Source organism: Chrysochloris asiatica, unplaced genomic scaffold (assembly GCF_000296735.1).
Source record: "Chrysochloris asiatica unplaced genomic scaffold, ChrAsi1.0 scaffold00124, whole genome shotgun sequence".
Taxonomy (NCBI): Eukaryota; Metazoa; Chordata; class Mammalia; order Afrosoricida; family Chrysochloridae; genus Chrysochloris; species Chrysochloris asiatica.
The window spans coordinates 5,466,255-5,485,304 of NW_006408642.1; the positions used below are offsets into that span (position 1 = coordinate 5,466,255).

The 19,050-nt window shown below is 40.2% G+C and overlaps 1 protein-coding gene across 1 annotated transcript in view; it reads left to right on the forward strand.

The window, feature by feature from the left end:
- Positions 1–4,301: 4,301 nt before the first annotated feature.
- TCAIM (T cell activation inhibitor, mitochondrial) overlaps positions 4,302–19,050 on the forward strand; it is a 40,614-nt gene continuing 25,865 nt past the window's right edge. Inside the window, exons 1-4 of the mRNA XM_006868776.1 lie at positions 4,302–4,330; positions 8,038–8,173; positions 10,731–10,884; positions 18,500–18,752. Coding sequence (XP_006868838.1) covers positions 4,302–4,330; positions 8,038–8,173; positions 10,731–10,884; positions 18,500–18,752 — 572 coding nt within the window. The remainder of the gene's footprint in view (positions 4,331–8,037; positions 8,174–10,730; positions 10,885–18,499; positions 18,753–19,050) is intronic.

Below are 19,050 nucleotides of genomic sequence, written 5' to 3' on the forward strand. Positions count from 1 at the left end.
GGCACGCTTTAGCCAATGAGAGCTCAGATCTGCGGACCCATCCCCCTTGCTCGGACTCACCTCCGCCCTGACCCACCTCCGCCCTAGGGGGTCGCCGGATGGATGGGTGATGAAGCAGAGCGTCCCCTGCTGAGATTTCAGGGGTTGAGGTTCAGCGAGCACTGAGAGTAGGATCTTGTAGCAAAGTCAAGTTAGGGCAAGTGGAAGCGCCGGGCCTGTACTACAGTGCCCGCTTGTTGGGCCGGTCGGCGCCGTTGCGCATGCGCCCCCACGCGCGCTCCCGCACAACCCTGCGAGAAGTGCATTGGTGCTCCCAGCTGGTTTAGGGTGGGACGTGGAGCAGGTCTGAGAGAACCTTGGCGTCGGACCCTTACCAGAACTGTAAGGAGAGGCTGCAATCGTGCTTTCCGACTCCTCTGAGGGGGAAAGGGAGGGTTGGGGGGAGGCTCAGAGTCTGCATAGCTGGTCGTGTCACTTCTAACTGAGGCAGTGTCGGGGCCGGAGTATCCGCATCGCTTCTATTTTAACTCATTTTTAAGTAAGATACCAAAGACAGTTTAAGTTTTATTGTTTCTCATTTTACTATTTCCCGAAATCATTGACAGGAGAGACTTTCCAAAATTGTTGTGATTAAAATCTCTTAGCAAAAGATTTAGGAAAAGAAGCTACACAATCTGGGAAATTAGATTTTTCTGCAATTTATTTTCAGCTTATTTCTTATAACAACTTTCTGCTTTTACTCTTTTGCCTTTCTTCCTTGTGTAAGGAGCATGCCAGTTAAAAGCAACGAAGACAAACTGCTTTCCAAACCTTACAAGTTAGTTACTAAGGAACGTCACAGTAACTTGAGGTTTTTAACTGTTAAAAGAAATTACTTATAAATAAAAATTTTGCTAAATAGCCAAAAGATCAATCCTAGGACCTGTACTTTGCAACACTGTTTCTGTATCCTTTGAAAGTAATTTAAGCAGAATAAGTTTTTCTTAAGATAGGTCATAATTGGGATTTTTCGCTAATTTAGATATTTCGCTAATTTAGCACTTGACTGCTAGCCTTGAGGATGATAGTTTAAAACCACCAGCCACTCCCCAGGGTAGTTGTCAGTCGGAACCCACTCCACAGCACATAACCACCACCACTGAGTATTGGTAACACTAAATGGATTAAAGTAGCCATTTTCAGTGGTTCATGAGCAAATTACAGTCCTTTCTCAACATTCAGCCTTCTTCCAAGGAAGACAGCATACCTTTGGACTGAACTCTCAAGTGGTACCCATACTAGCTGTTGTTGTTGAGTGCTGTTGACCTTGTATAGGGTTTCCAAGGAGCAGCTGGTGATCTTGAACCGCCGACCTTGCAGTTTAAACGGCTTTGCAGTCTGGCGCATTAGCCCACAGTGCCACACCAGGACTCTTGTTAAGTACTGTGGAGTCAGTTCCAACTCATAGTGACCTTGCACAGGGTTTCTGAGGCTGTAAATCTTTACGGGAACAGAAAGCCTCATCTTTCTCCCGCGGAACTGCTGATAGTTTTGAACTGCTGACCTTAAGGTTAGCAGCCCAGCTGGTAACCACTATGCTACCAGAGCTTCTTAGTGCCTGGGAATTTCCCATACTACTCTGTGCACTTACTGTATCCTTGCACTTACTGGAGTGTTTTCCAATGACCTACTTGTGTCTTTTTTTTAACTCCTCCCTCTCTCCTAGACTAAGTTACTGAGAGCTGGAGTTGTCTTTGTTGTTGTTGTTAAGTGCCGTCGAGTCGGTTCCGACCCATAGTGACCCTGAACAAGGTTTCCGAGGCTGTAAATGTTTACAGGTACAGAAAGCCTCATCTTTCTCCCACGGAGTAGCTGGTAGTTTCGAACTGCGGATCTTGCAGTTCGCAGCCTGATTCCTAACCACTACACTACTAGAGGTCCTTTAGTGTCTTTCTATTTCTAGTGTTTTGCACAGGGTCTGGCACATCAAGTACTCTCTCAATAAATACCTTTGAATGAATTACATTAATTAAGGAATCAGTTTCCTCCCAAGTTGGATCACCACAGTGATGTTAAGACAAGAAACCTGCATTTGATGTGAGTGCAGCACCAAGCTTCCTAGCAGTTGAGAACACCCAACTCTGTTCTGTTGAAGAAGCAACATAGCTTCAACTGGCTCAGTGTAATTTGGTTTTCTGTTAGCTGCCTCTATAAGGGAAGGAATAGCAGCTGTGAGAATCTTCTGGTTGTCTCATAGCAAATAGTGGTTGTCATTTTAGTTATCAGACCCCTACTGATTTGGTTTTCCCAGAGTCTTCGGACCGAAGTGATAAAATTGGGTTCTTGGTTGTGCGCAGTTGAGAACTATCTGATCATTCAGAATTAGAGCGATAATCTTTTGACTAGTTGTCAAGCACATTACCATTTGTGCTCTTCAAGGACTCCTAAATTTGTGTTAAACAAGTGATTGTTTTACAATAAGTTAAGCTTCCAAGTTTCCTAACATGTCTGTCAGCATCGTTCTTGGTGACAGGATACTCCCTGCAGCATTAGTTCTCACACCTGAGCATCTTGTTCCATTGTGCTTGAGGTCACCACGAGTCAGGCAACATGACAGCTGCTAAAACCACAACAGAAAGAAGTTCCCAGTGATGCTGTTGCTCTTTGAGAAACACTACCCTCAAGGCTGACTTTTATTCCTTCTCTTTCTTTCCTTTTCCTCATTTCCTTTTGTCATTTCCAAAAACCAGATCTCGATATGAGTGCACACACTACACTCTCTATCACTTTGAGTTGTGTGTATAAAAAGCTCAGAAGACTCAGGACTCCAAGGGGAAAAACCAGTTTTCTTTAAGAGAACTAGAAAAAATTCAAGTGTACATTATTTGAAAATGTATTCCCCCCTGCCCCGGACATTTATGATTCTTCTTAAAAATAATGTATTTTCATCGTTCTGAAACTGAAAAGTATGCTATATTACATTACTTTGGTTCAACTGTTACAAAGGGGCTTCAAAAATTTTGTGGGAAAGTTCCATTTTTTCATTCCATTTTCCCACAAACTCTCTGAAGCCCCCTAGTTTTAACTGTATTCTGAAGAAAAAAAAAAATTTCCAATAAGTCTTTAGCTCTGTGGTATTTTGTTTTGAGAGAATATACTGTTCAACTGACTTCTGCAGGGAATGGAGAGTAGAGACAGTTTGGAGGTTAAGTAGGAAGGAGAAGAAAGGGATAGTTTGTTTACCAGGGAATATTGTGTGAATAATGTGGCATTCACCACCACTTATCTGTCAGTTTGTCCTACTGTGGTGACTTGTGTGTTGCTGTGATTCTGGAAACTATACCATGGGTATTTTAAATACCAGCAAGGTCACCCACAGTCACCCACAGTGGAGAGGTTTCAGATGAGCATCCAGATGAAGACAGACTAGGAAGAAAGAGAGATGAACTACTTATGAATGTTTAGTCACTGAAGACCTTATGAATAGCATTGGAACACTGTCAGCACCAGATTATTGAGTATTGAAACATGATGAAGAGCACCAGAATATTGTCACATAAGAGTGCCAGAAGATGAGCCCCTCGGGCTAGAAAGTGGGGGATCAGAGAAAAAGAGGAAGACCCCCAACGAGATAGATGGATTGGCACAGTGGCAGCATCTATGGGCTCACACGTAGCAACGATTGTGAGGTTGGTCCAGGACCGGGCAGTGTTTCATTCTGTTGTGTAGAGGGTCACTTTGAGTCAGTACCGACTTGATGGTAATGCCAACAACAACAATGTGACATTCAAGACTTTGTTAAGGGACTGCTTATAAGGAAAACCAAACCAAACCCATTGCTGATAAATCGATTCTGACTCATAGTAACCTGGCAGGACAGAGGGAACTGCTGCTAAAGGTTTCTGAGATGAAATCTTTACAGGAACAGACAGCCTCATCTTTTTCCCAATGAGTGGTTAGATGGTTTTGAACCACCAACCTTGTGGTTAGCAGCCCAATGCTTAACCCACTGTGCCACATGGGATTTTTTTAATTCTTTGGTCAACACTAATGCAAGATACTAAAATAGAAACTTCGTGCAGTGAGTAGACAGTCATATGGGAACTCTTCTTTCTGTGTTACTTTCTGTACACCTAAAACTGTTATAAAAAATGTTTAACTCTTAAAAATCACTTGGCCAATTGACATGAAGACCATAGTATACCTTGCTAACTATCTAAATTATTAGAAAAGTTCATGTGATTCACATCTCCCTCTCCCCACCCCTTTTATCTGCTTTACTTTTAAGTGATTAATGGATGCCTGGAAGTTGGTGTACAGAAATGTTTTGCAACCTAAGATCTATAAGAAGGTAAGCTTGGTTTAACCTGTGATTAGTGTTGGGGGTAAAAATCTGCCATGCATGTGGTTAATTTCAATTTATTGTTAGGTTCAAATTCTAATGATTTTGTACTGTGGTAGAGGGTTGTAGTTAAGTGCTATTGAGTCAGTTCCAACTAATAGCAACCCTGTATGGTAGGACTGTTCTGCTCTGCTCTAAAGGGTCTCTGTGAGTTGGAATTGACTCAATGGTAATGGAGTTCTGGCTGCTTTCCCTCCACAACAGCACAGTTAAAGAGTTGTGATCTAGACTATATGACCCACAAAGCCTGAAATACTTACCTCTTCTTTGACAAAGATTACTGTAGTGATTCCTTTTGTTAAAGTCTAATACGAGAAGCTGGGTTCTATGAAGAAAAACGTGGCATCAGGATTGGAGGAAGACTCATTAACAACCTGCGATATGCAGATGATACAACCTTGATCGCTGAAAGTGAAGAGGACTTGAAACATTTACTTAGATCAAAGACCACAACCTTACATATGGATTGCATCTCAATGTCAAGAAAACAAAAATCCTCACCACTGGACCAATAAACAACATTCTTATCAATGGAGAAAAGATTGAAGTTGTCAAGGACTTCATTCTTCTTGGATCAACTATCAACACTCGCGGAAGTAGCAGTCAAGAGATCAGACGATGTATTGCACTGGGCAAATCTGCTGCACAGGAACTTTTTAAAGTGTTGAAGAGCAGAGATGTCAGCTTGAGGACTAGGATGCGCCTGACCCAGGCCATTGTGTTTTCAATAGCCTCATATGGATGCGAAAGCTGGACAGTGAATAAGGAGGATCGTAGAAGAATTGATGCCTTTGTGTTGTGGTGTTGGAGGAGAATACTGAGGGTGCCATGGACTGCCAAAAGAACCAATAGATCTGTTTTGGAAGAAGTGCAGCCAAAGTGCTCCTTGGAGGCTAGGATGGCTAAGCTTCGTCTCTCCTACTTTGGACATGTAGTCCGGAGGAAACAATCGTTGGAGAAGGATGTCATGCTGGGTAGGGTGGAGGGTCAGAGAAAAAGAGGAAGACCTCCAATGAGATGGATCGGCCAGGTGGCATCATTGATGGACTCGGGAGTGGCAGCGGTGGTGAGGTTGGCCCAGGATCGAGCATTGTTTCGTTCTGCTGTGCATGGGGTCGCTATGAGTCGGTTCCAACTCGATGGCACCTGACAACAACAACAACAACAATCCTTCCCTAACATCTTTATATAAATCCGGATTTTCATGTGTTGAATTTCCTGCATTGAAAGTCACACAGTAGTTTAATTTGAGGTACTTTCACTGCTGTGCTTTCATTTGGATGCATTAACAGTATTACCTGTGTCAGACCCCATGGTGTGGCTGCCCTAAGATGCTGGTTTAGCTCTTCTGCCCCTCTGGCCCACCATGAAGCCTCGCCTCCCTGGGCTGCAGTGACTGAGCACAGCAGAGATGCTGGCATGTGTCCAAGTATCTGTCAGACGTTTGGAAATGAGAAATGAAGCTTAGGTGGAATAAGCAGAGTTGTCTGTCAGTTACATTTAATGCCTCTTATTGAGGACTTTTGGGAGTAAAGTGGTGTTACAGGATAAGCACTGGACTTCTGGCCACTGGGTCAGAGATTTGAGCCCGCCATCCGCTATATGGGAGAAAGATAAAGGTTTTTTACTACTGTAGAACTCCTGGTGTGGCACTGTGGGTTAATGTGCCAGACTGCAAAGTCGTTTGAACTGTAGGGTCGGCAGTTCAAGCTCACCAGCTGTTTCTTGGAAACCCTACATAGGGTCACTATGGGTCGGAACCGACTTGATGGCACTTACCAACAACAACAACAAAGATGTGCAGCCATAGAAACCCTATACAGGATCACTGTGAGTCCTGAGCAACTTGATGGCACTGAGCAACAACACTGAGGAGTTTAATACCTTATCATTGTTTCTTTTACTGTTCAAATTCCTATTACCATCTTTAGTGTTTTGTTGTTGTTAAGTACTGTGGAGTCAGTTCCGACTCATAGCAACCCTGTACAGGGTTTCCAAGGAGCAGCTATTGGGTTTGAACCGCTGACCTTTTAGATCACAGTCCAGTATTTAGTCTTACAGCACCACGCCAGGAGTCCATCTTTAGTGTACAACCCATATATTAACTTTCTAAGAAATTAAACAATTGTGAGGGTGGCAAAGGACTGAGCAGTGTTTCGTTCTGTTATACTTAGGGTCACTATGAGTCTGAACAGATTCTTGGGGCACCTAACAACAATAGGAGAATAAGTACATGAAAAGCAAAATAAAAGGTAATCTGAAAATGTCAGTGGCCTCCACATTGTTGGATAGATGTCTCCAGAGAGTACATCTCTACCATTGTAAAAACAATAAAACTTTTCAAAAGGATTTTGAAAGGTTTGTCTTGGTAGAAAAATAAAAGTTAGCACAATATTTACAGACTTCTTTATAGACTGTTAAAGAATGAAAAAAAGAAAATGTAACAGTCAAAATAGGTTTCATGGAAATGCTTCAAAAAAATTACAAGTAATTTCATTTGGATTTAAAACTGTATGTGGAGTTTCAGAAAGTTCATGGAAAAAATGGAATTAAATGATAATGGAATTTTAAAACCCCCTTGTACTTGAGAAAAATACTCTGAAGTTGGACCAGAATTTAAGAATTAAAATATCAAGTTATCCAACTAGAATAATTTTAGCATGCTAGTAATGAGAGGCCAAGATGGCCAAACTTCGTCTCTCATGCTTTGGACATATTGTCAGGAGGAACCAGTCGCTGGAGAAAGATATCATGTTTGGTAAGGTGGCGGGTCAGAGAAAAAGAGGAAGACCCCCAACGAGATGGATTGGCCAAGTGGCAGCATCTATGGACTCAAACATGGCAACAGTAGTGCGGTTGGCCCAGGGTCAGGTTGGCCCAGTGTTTCGTTCTGCTGTGCATAAGGTCGTTATCAGTTGGTACCGATTCGATGGCACCTAACAACAACAACAAGTAATGAGATGAACTAAGATACATCTTGATTTTTCTTAACAACAAAAAGAAAATTGCGCTTATCTAAAGAAGAAACTTATATAGAAAATTGTCAGTATTGGTAGGGAACTCAGCATTTTTAAGTGGACTTTTGAGGGGAGATTTTTTTATTATATTTCTTATATTGCTGTGCCATTGAGTTAGTTCTGACTCATAGCAACACTGTATAGGGTTTCCAAGGCTAGTGGGTTTGAACTGCCAATGCTTATCCTACAGCACCACGCCATGACTCCTTTTATTGGACCTGCAGAATTTAGAAACCACCGTATTAGAAACCATGCAGTACTACCTGCTTGTTAAAAAATGTGTACGTTTCAGAAGCTGACAAAGTTCTGCATTTTAGTTTGCATATTGAATCTATGGCATATTTTTGTGCATAGTAATTTTAATGTCACTTACACGCTGGAGCTCTGGTAGCGTAGTGGTTACGAGTCGGGCTGTCATCCTCAAGGAGAACAGTTCAATACTACCAGCAGTTCCATGGGAGAAAGATGAGGCATTCTGCTCCCATAAAGATTTACAGCCTCGGAAACCCTGTGCAGGGTCACTATGAGTCGGAACCAACTCCACAGTACTTAACAACAACAACAACATACACTACAGATGTGTGTGCCTGCACATACATGTGCACCTCAGTGAAAAATAAAGTTATTATTTTTTTAAAGGTTATGTCTACAGAAGACATTTCCACACTGGTTTCTTTACTCAAGATCTTTATCAGGAGCTGAAGCGGTCAATGCCTTGAGGCCTTTCTATTTTGCAGTGCATCCAGATTTCTTTGGACAACACCCCCGAGAAAGGGTAAATATTTATTCTTTTTTTTGTAAGTCTGTGTTTGTCTTTATTTTGTTCATTTACCATTGATGCAATGTGATACAGAGTTCAGTAAATTTGCATTATTCATGGTGACATCACCATGGCTTTGAACTAATTTGAAATGTAGAGATGCTGAAAATGGAAAAGATCACACTTACTTCCTATGAAAGCTCTCATTTGTTTAAAAAGCAATTATTAGTGATAATGTTTTCTGGGCCAGTTTTGAGACTAAATGTGAGATTTGGAAAGAATTTCTAGCAACTCCCTGTTGATGTACTGCTGCAAGTGTTATGAATGAATTTCAGCAAAATGTTATTTGTATATGATACTAACAATACTGTTTAATAACTTCTGCCTTCTGTGGGATCACCTTTCTTTGGAATGAGCACACCTTCCAGTTAGTTGATCAGTGTCGGGGTTTTCCCTCGACATAGTTGTCACGAGTGTTTGGTTCACGAGGAGGGGAGATCCAGTGGCGATAGGGATAGCGAAAGAATACACAGACAAACAGAAGAAGGGAGACAATGAGGCACCCCAAAGCCAGGGTGGATACATCACTGGTGGGCAGACTTGGAAGTACAGGCATCGTGGCCTCTGCAGGGCAACTCACTGCCCTGCAATCTTTACTGCATGCCTTCCAACCTGTAATGCACCGCAATCTTTACTCCATGCCTTCCAACCAGTAATGCACCGCAATCTTTACTCCATGCCTTCCAACCAGTAATGCACACCTGGGGAGGCCCGGGCCTCTGCTTTATTTAGGGGAGGAGTTTCACACCAAGCTGGGAGGGACTGAAACAGGATACAGCTAACATCAGTAATTTTCCAGACATTCAGGTAACTTTACATTGTACTTCGCTGGTTCGAATCCCAGGCCAGCAACTTGGATTCTCAGGCCCAATTAACATATCTATAGCCCCTGAGGTCAGTTGAGGGAAGGTGAGAGTTCTGCAGGAGACTCCCAGGTGAATGGGCTGCACCTGGAAAAGGGATTAGGGAGGATGGGTTCTTTGTCTATAGAACAAAGAACCGAGAAGTAGCTAAGATATTTTTAGTTAATCCTTTGGAGAAAGGTTTAACCTTGCAACCTTTAGTCTCAGCTTTAGGAAAATTATCACATTTATCTGTGGATTTTCAAAGGCTCCATGTATTAATTTAATATATATAACTGAATATTAAGATGAAAGCAATTTGCCATTAACTGCCAGTGGCCTCATTTGTTACACTCGGGCCCATAGGGCCTCGAACCTCTCACCAGTCTTACACGGTCCGCAACGGATCAGGTAGCTGTCTTCCAAGTTTCTCAGCATAGATTAGTGAGTGCTTCCAGTACTGCATCAGTTTGGTGAAATATTTCAATTAGTGTTCTGTCAATTCCTGGAACCTTGTTTTTTACCAGGGCCTATTTTACAGTTTGGACCTTTTCCTTCAGTGCCATCCATTCTTGATCATATGCTTCTTCCTGAAATGGTTGAACATCAACCAATTCTTTTGGATAACAGGGACTCTGTATATTCCTTCCGTCTTCTTTGAATGCTTCCTTGTTGTTCAGTGTTTGGCCATAGAATCCTTCAATATTGCAACTCAAGGCTTGAATTTTTCTTTAGTTCTTTCCGCTTAAGAAATGTCACGTATGTTCTTCTCTTTTGGTTTTCTAACTCCAGATCTTTGTGCATTTCATTTTAATATTCAGCCAATGTCCTATGGGTGAGAATTTTAAGAACTTCCTATATAACGAGTCCTGGTATGGTACTATAGGGTAAGTACTAGAATATTGACCACAAGGTCAGTGGTTCATACCCACCAGCCACTCCTCAGAAACCCTCTACAGGGTCACCATGAATCAGAGCCAACTCTACAGCACTTTACAACAGCAACAGTATAAGGGGAGGAGTTTTGGTGGCACTGTGGGTTAAGTGTTGGCTGCTAACTATAAGATAGGCAGTTCAAACCTACCAGTCCCTCCTTAGAGCATAGATTTGCTCCCATAAAGATTTACAGTCTTAGAATCCCTGTTTAAGTGTCCTTATGACTTGGAATCGATGATAGATGATGGTGAGGTGAGGAATTGTTGGGGAGATTAGCCTGTTGCTGTGAAATAAGTTGCAAACACTCGTTGATTCTCCCATTTGATTATTTATTTTTTTAATTTTGCTTATTGTGTTTTTGCTGTGTAGAAGTTTAATTCTTTTTTATGTCATTGAGTTTATCATTCATGTATTATTTTGGGATTTTTAGTCACAGTTAAAGTTTTTCCACACTAGTTTATAAAGGAATTTAATCATGTTTTCTTCATGTACTTGTCTGGTTCCATTCTTTTATGTTTAGACATCCATTTTGAATTCACTGTGTTAAGTATTGTGAGGTATAAATCCAATCTTATCTTTTTCCAAAAAGGTATGAAATCCCTACATTTTTGTAGGGATTTAATACTTAATTATTTAATACTTTCAATAATGTGTTCAAGAGTTTAGGTATAATTTCTAATGTCTTCATATTTTTCTATTTTGTGTGTAAATGCACCGTAATATTTTTTTTCCAGGAAGTCAATGAAAATTCTCTTAAGAGATTAAGTGTCTACTTAGAAAACCTCCAGAAACCAGACTTCAAGTCTTTGAAACCAACTCAGCTTACATTTTATGTCAGAGTAACAGAACAGAATTCTTCTGATGGCCAGGAGCCCTTTAGTACTTCCGGTACGTTATTTTATTTCTAGTGTTTTCCTTGCAAATTTTATGTTGAATATATTCATTAATTTGATAATACCACACAAGCCTTTGGATTGAAATCTTAGTCATAGAAAAGTAATATCATTTCATTTAACTGATTGTTTTCCTAGAATTAGGTCTATTCCTGATTGCATGTGTTTGAGCAATCCATTTTTTGTGTGGTTAAACTTTTTATATATATATACCTGAAGATGCTCTTATTTGACCCCTTCCTATTGCTACTTAGTTTTAAGTGTTATACAGACATGTATTTAACAACTTACCGTTCTAAAAAACACAGCTTACAGTATTGTTTGAGTGCTCAGAGTACCCTATGAGGTAGGTTGTATTTGTTCTGTGTTAGAAGGTAGAATATGGGTGCTGAAACCAAGTCTTTTGACTCCAGATGTATGCTTCTTCTAAAGTCTAGTCAGTCTTAGTGTACAACTCTTTTCAGTGTCATTTGTCCCTGCTTATCTTCATATGATAAGCACTGAACTGTGAACCACAATGAGGTCAGCAGTTTGATCCCACCAGCCGCTCTGCAGGAGAAAGATGAGACTTTCTGCTCCCAGAAAGATTTTTAAAAGTCTCAGAAACCCTATACAGGGTCGCAATGAGTTGGAATCAGCTTAGCAGCACTTAACAACAATAGCCATGATCCAATGATACTGAAAATAAAGGCCATGTATTCAAGTAAAGATCTTTAAAATCTTGTCATTTCTTCAGGCATACATCCTTTTGATGATCCTTAAGGAAATAACTTTATTTTTAAAATGAACTTTAAAACAATTTAAAGATTTTTAAAAAGCTTTCTGTGAGTTAATGCTAGAACAAGTAGAAAAATGCACTACTGTTTTTTCAAAAACTAGAGCTCAAAATTTGATAGACCTTTTAATTCTAATTCTGCCACTGACTTGCTGAATGACTTTAACTTCACTTCTGGTTTATATGTTAAAATTAAAGAGTTTGAGTATTGGGTAGAGTCCACTCACACCATAGGTGTTTACAACTAATGGGGTTGTTGTAGTGAAAAGAACTTCCCACTCTCTCTCTCCAGGAACTCACTTTTTTTTTTTTTTTACGTTTTTATTGTGAATTGAGTGAACGTTTACATAGGAGAACATCAGCTTTACATTCCTGCTATCATATTTCATTTCATTGCAATGATTACAGTCCCCTCCATGCATCATCAAGCAATCAAAGGATACATCCTGCAAGCCTGCCCCCTGGCTGTCAGCATACAGCCCCTCTCCCTCCCTGAGTCTAGAGTCCCCAGTTGCTCCATCTCTCCACATCATTGTCTCTGCCTCCATCTCCGACTTCACTGCTTCATTCACTCTTTTCCCTTGATGGTCCCAGAGTCCTCTGCTCCTGGACTGCAAGATCAACCACTCCCTTCCTTTTGTTACAAAACATTTACCTTTACATTTGTAACACTCACAATCAGTCCTGATAGCAATTATTCACTATTGAACCACAAGTATCTTATCCCCATCTCCTTTAACCAGCCCCGTCCAGACAGGTTGGAAACCACTTAGTGGAGATTCTGTCTTCCCCTGCACCCTCTGAAACTAGGCTCTCTCTGGAAATCTTGTAAGCCAGTCACTTCATGCCTTTTGTAGGGCCTTCCCCCCATTTTGTGTAGCCAGTGTCTAAGTTGCCCATCCCTGTCAACCCTGTATACCAAGGGGGTGGCTGTAATGATCCTTGCTGTGAAGATTCATTCCCTCTTTTGAGCTATTGCATCCATAAGTATAGGTCAAGTTCGTCAAATTGTAGTGAATTACTCTTTTTTTTTCGTCTTCTTTCTTCCTCTAGTCAAGTTTTGATCATCCAGCCATTGAAGCCAGGTCAAGTGGGTACTATCTGCAAGTACGGTGTTCCTTGTTTATCTCCCCTAACTTCATACCAGCTGGACACTTCCCTCTCCGCTCTAGTCCTCTGTGGCCTTGTCCCTGTCCCTGGACCCAAGAGTCCTCAGGTCTCACCATACTGCTGGCCAATCAGGTCTCGATTCAGGTTGACAGGAATCTGTTGAACATAATCGGACTTAGCTCACAACTTCTTTGCTGTTTTTACCCCACTTCCCTTTTTTGGTAGACCAACACGGTCACCAGCAAGACCACATGCCTGCTCACGTATTCCCCTTGAGTCTCAGTCTTTGAAGGAGTTTGCCCTGAGGGGACCTGACCGCTTGCCTTGATGGCTCCTGGGTGAACATCTTGCTTGTTCTTGTAGTAGTCATTCAGACTGCTGTTACTGTTTTTGATTTTTCCTACTGGTCTTTCTCTCAAGAAGTATCTTCTATTCTTCTAGCCACTCCAGGCTGGTCTGCTTGTCCTTTCAAGTGGAAATTTCCTACCTCAGAAGATTCTGGATGGGGATCCAGATTCCACCTATGATCTTATGCAATGCTAGGGCTCCGTAGGAAGCCTCCTTCACTGGGCAAGTTCTAGCCCCATTTTAGGTGTTCCAATCAGTTATAGGCTGAAGATAGACTTACATAAACTTTCTGTGGTGCTGTTTCTGGCTATTCCTTTCTCTCTCCATCAAGTGTCTACTTTACAATAGTAGACAAGGGAAACCAAGATTCAAAAGACAGCCAAGCATCTTAACATTATTTCCCGTCTTTTACCCATTCAAACCATGCCTCAATCCCTGTATCCCAGAGCCTCCAGGACTCACTTTTGCTAGTTTATTTCTCCTGTCGTCTCTTTATTTTCTCTTAATTTTCCCATAACATGAGAGGTCAGGAATCACAGATTCTATTCCTTAGTTGTCTCTCCACCTACTTAAGATTTGGAGTTTTGTGGATTAATGAGCTGGGCTGCAAAGTTGATTTGAACCACATGGTCAGCGATTCAAGCTCACCAGCTGCTCCTTGGAAACCTTACACAGGGTCGTTGTGAATCAGAACCGAGTCTACAGCACTCAACAACAACAATTCTTTATTCAGAAAGTCAACTCATACTCCTTTTATTAAGGATATTTAAATTATGTTTTTTATTACTCTAGATAGCAGTTCAGTTTAAGCACTGTAATATGTAACTTGTTGTTAAGTGTGGTCAAGTTGGTTCCAACTCACAGCAACCCTATATAGGGTTTCCAAGGAGCAGCTGGTGAGTTTGAGCTGCTGACCTTGCAGTTCAAACCAACCTTGCTGTCAAGTGCTTATCCTACAGTGCCATAGCAGGACTACATAATATGTAAATAATCACTGTTTAATCCATTATGAATATTCTGTTCTAAACCACGGGAGTCCCCTAAGAAACTGAGGTAAATTCTCTGCTAGTGTAGCACAAATAGTTATAGTTGTTTTACAGGGATACATGTTCTTAATATACTGGGTCTAGATTAGACTAGGTGTTGAAGAAAAAGCATACTAATGCATAGTGGTCTACTTGGGTGTCATGTTTTCTCCAGGATAACTGATGAAATTTATACAGGCAGATAACAGCCTTTACAGTATTTTTAATGGAAATACTATCACCAGTCTGTTTTTATTTTTCTGTGATTGGGAGAGCTAAGCTCATTTCTATAGTTACAACTATTATGTGTACTACCATCATCAACTGCATTTAATTTTAATACTGAATATTCATGAAATTAAAGATCACATTGCATTTTGAAATCTTAGAGGGAAACTTAGGAAGTTTCAAAAGCAATTACCGAAAAAGAAAGCACTAGAAGAAATGTCTCCTAGTGTAGCCTCATGTTTTGACTTATGTACTGCATTTTAAATCATTTCTGCCTCTGCCTTTATGACAAAGGTTGGAAATCCAACAAATTTAAAATATGTGTATTTGCCATTTATTTCTGATTATAAAATTAAGATAAAGTGGTTTTTTTGGTTGTAGGGTTTTTTTTGCTTGCTTGCTTGTTTTTGTTTGAATTCTGTACAATTTATTGTATTCTGCTAGAATAACATGATAAAGAATGCCACCAGGCTCCTTAGAATAGTTAATAGTCACCAAAATTAACAAAGATGATGCTGCCAGTGTGACTCTAAGACAAATATTGTGATTAGAAAGGACTCAGTTGTTACATGTTGCCCGGTTTATCAATTTATTTCCAGATGTTACTAAATGTATGATCAGGACCACGCTAAGATCAAGTGTTTTATTTTTAGACTACTGGAAATCATTAATCACTTTTTCATTGATAATTAAGCTGGTAGTGAGAGAAAATGTTTTCTAGTCGTTTTCATTGCTAAGGTTTCATGGACCATTTTGCATTATTAATACATTGAAATCCATAAAGGCTGAAATAATTTCTTTTGCTACACATTCTTTTGCTGGCCATTGGGAAAATACTCATCCTTATCACTTCTTGTAAAAGTTGAAGATTCACTAAGAGATTTCTGTGACTTAATGGTAAAATAACTCTAATGCACTCTGTTGAGCAAAGACAGAAAACCTGTACTTCCAGTTAATGTGAACTTTGAGCCAATCATTCATTAAACAAAGATAGGTTATAAAAAAAAATTAATGAATTAGATATTGGAGAAAATATACAGCATATATAACAATATATAATGTTGCTATATCAAGGGCTATAAGACATTAAAAAGAAAATATTTACATTAAAAAATGGGCAAAAGCAAAGAGTAAGCAGTTCAGGAAACAAAGCATACCTATGGCCAATAAACATGTTAATGCTTCTATAATCAAATGCAAACTGAAATAGGTATGAATTTTTTTCTTGTTTACTGATACTGCACATAGATGGTAAGGCTGCATTGTCATCCATTACTGGTGAGAGTATAATCGCAGACATACTTTCTAGAGGGCAGCTTGGAATTATTTGCCCAGTACCTCCAAAGCACCTTCTGACCCAGAAGTTTTTCTCAGAATGTATCCTGAGAAACTAATGAAGGGCACGAGCAGAGTGGTATGGAACAGATGGCAGCCATCACTTAGGTTACATGATTGATGGAATTGAGAAATGGAGATAGAGACTGAGATTTATTCCTGAACTTGGCTATTCTAAGGATAAGCTATTTCTTCCTTACCTCCCAGGTTAGGAATCTGGGCTTTCCTTTCCTTTTGCTGGGTTTTCCTTATCCTCTTCACTGACTAGAAGTTCACACTTTACCATCAAGTGATTCACATAACAACTCTTCATTAGATTGCATGTTCTGGAGCCTATAAATCTTGTGTGGCATTTATGGGCAACCTCTGCTGTCAGTGACAAAGACAAGAAAATACATTTCATCCTTGAATGGGATAGTGAAAATAATTTTTATATGTCCCCCAATATCAGAAGTGTTATGTAAAATATGCCACATTCATATGTGGCTGTGTGCCGTGGAGTCGGTTCCGACTCATAGCGACCCTGTACAGGGTTTCCGAGACTGTAAATCTTTATGGGAGCAGAACACCTCAGCTTTCTTCCGCGGAACAACTAGTAGTTCGAACTGCTGACCTTGCGGTTCGCAGCCCGATACGTAACCACTACGCTACCAGAGCTCCTACATTCATATATGGACTAGTATATGTTGTTTTTAAGTGCTGTCAAGTCAGTTCTGACCCATAGCAACCCTGTATAGTGTTTCCAAGAAGCGACTAGTAGATTTGAATTGCTGACCTTGCGATTCAACTGATCTTGTGGTCCAGTGCATTACCCTGCAGCACCACACCAAGACTCCTACATAGTTACTAAAAAATGAGGTAGATCTGTACATACAGATATGGAAGTCAATCAACCAAGGTTAGTGAGAAAAGCAAATCCAAAATAACATATCCATAATGATACCATTTATGCCCAGAAGAAATAATTCACACTATGGGTGTGTGTTTCTGTGTCCGTTTCACACGTGTGTTGTTAAGTGCTGTTGAGTTGTTTCCAACTGTATAGGGTTTCCGAGGCTATAAATCTTTATGGGAGCCAAAAGCCTCATCTTTCTCCCAAGGAGTGACTGGTGGATTTGAACTGCTGACCTTGTAGTTAGCAGCCCAATGCATAACCCACTAAGACTACCAGGACCCTTATATCACCTGTATGTCGTATATAACATGCGTACACGTGAGCATATAGAAAAGGTCAAGAGCAGTGCTGTCCAAAAGAGTCTTCTACAGTGATGACAGTGTTCGACATCTCTGCTGTATAAAACAGTAGCCACTGCCACATGTTGTATACACAGTGTGTCTGGTGTGGCCAAGGAACTGAAATTTAAATTGTAAGCTTTAATAGCCGTATGTGACTCTTAGCTACCATATTAGATGGTTTAGAAGAGGCAAGTCTAGGTTATGTACCTAACTGTTTGTAAAGCTTATGTCTAGTAAAGCAGACTTTGTACTTGTCTTGGTGACTGTTCAGTTATAAGCTGACACTTTGTGTCACTCAGATATAAGCCCTGGCTCCAGTCTTCACATTTGAAAGGAGAGAGAATAATGGCAGAATGGGTGAGAATTTGACTCACAAGTTATAAAACCCTGAGAACCATGCCTAACAATACCCTGTGGGGAGGGGAAACAGTGGCTTTCCTGCAGTTGAATGAACAAGTTAAATTGCTAGTCTCAGCCAAATGACCACCTAGTATTAAAATTCGATTGTGAAATACGAGCTTTTAAAAAATGGTTGTTGTAAATTGCCATTGAGTTAGTTTTGACTTATCGTGGCCCTGTATTGAATTTCCAAGGAGCGACTGGTAGGTTTGAACTGCCAACCTTGTGGTTAGCAGGCCAGTGCTTATCCTACAGCACCACGCCAGGACTCTTTTAATTATTGTTGTTAGGTGCCAGCGAGTCTATTCCAACTTATAGTGACCTTATGCACAACAGAATGAAACACTGCCCGGTCCTGCGCCATCCTCAGAATTGCTGTTAAGATTACAGTATTCTAGTGTTCTTCATCATGTTTCAGTATTCAGTATTCTGATGCTGTCTACCAGTGTTCCACTGCTATTCCAAAGTGGCTAAACATTCAGAAGTAGTCCCCCTCTCCTACTTAGTCTGTCTTAGTGTGGAGACTTAGCTGAAACCTATCCACTATGGGTGTACCCTGCTTTCAGCACCACAGCACCACACCAGGACTTGTGGTCCAGTGCTGTATCCCACAATGCCACACCTTAGCAACTTTTAAATCACTCCTGAAAATATTCAGCCCCTGGCTGGTTGGGCAGGCGAGTATGTGGACAATAATCTCTTGCAGTCATCAAAAAAAAAATTGAGATGGACTTCTGTGACCTCTAGACCTTACTGTGATAATGCTGAGTGTCTGTCTCCTTCCTCTTAAAATTTAGTCCTAGAAACTGTCATTTTAGCTTATAGAAACACTATCCTATTTCTTAGACATGGAGACCACATTTATGTGCAGAATCAAAAATATTCTGAATCTCCTTCGTGGGATAGGATGGGTTTAGTCCCAGGTGCCAAAATAGAAAAGGGAATTGAAGGGTAGGGGAATTCGTGAGGATAAAAACAATCTAGTTTAGTTTGAGGGGAGTCGTTTTCCATTTATAGATGAATTGAAAGTAATATGAATTAAATCAGTGATGGGATGTTTTTAAAGACTTTGATTTTATCAGTGTGGATGAAAGGCTGATTTTAACGTAAAATAAATAATCATCTGTATTAATTGGGGAAATTATATTCTCTAGGATTTCGAGCTGTCAAATTTACTTTGCACACCAGAGATCTACAAAGCACAGTATTAGATATTCTCAACTCCTGCAGTTTATCTACTGAACACCTCCAGAGCTTGAATACTCATGTGCATGTTCAACCTCTCAAGAAAGCTAAAAGGATGCCTGACAGGCCCATCAAATGGGACAAGTCTTACTACTCCTTTACGGGATTCAAGGACCCTAACGAAGAACTTGAGCACGTTTCGAAAATGGAAACAACCCTTATGTATGTGAAAGTTTTTATTTAACTGGTATTTGTAGTTCAGGTTTAAATTTAAAGTCGAGTTTTCTAGAAAAATCAATCCTGTCAATATAGTTAATCCAGTAACCATTATGGAAAAAATATTTTATCTTTCTTACTTTAATTTTACTAGAATAATTCCACATGTATTTAACTTTCGATCTTACAATACCAGACACATACAGGATATTTTTGGCTTGGTTTTGATTCTGGTTTTATTGCTGCTATATGGAGAAAAGCTGTACCTAAGACTATAAAAACATTTTATACTTATTTATGTATT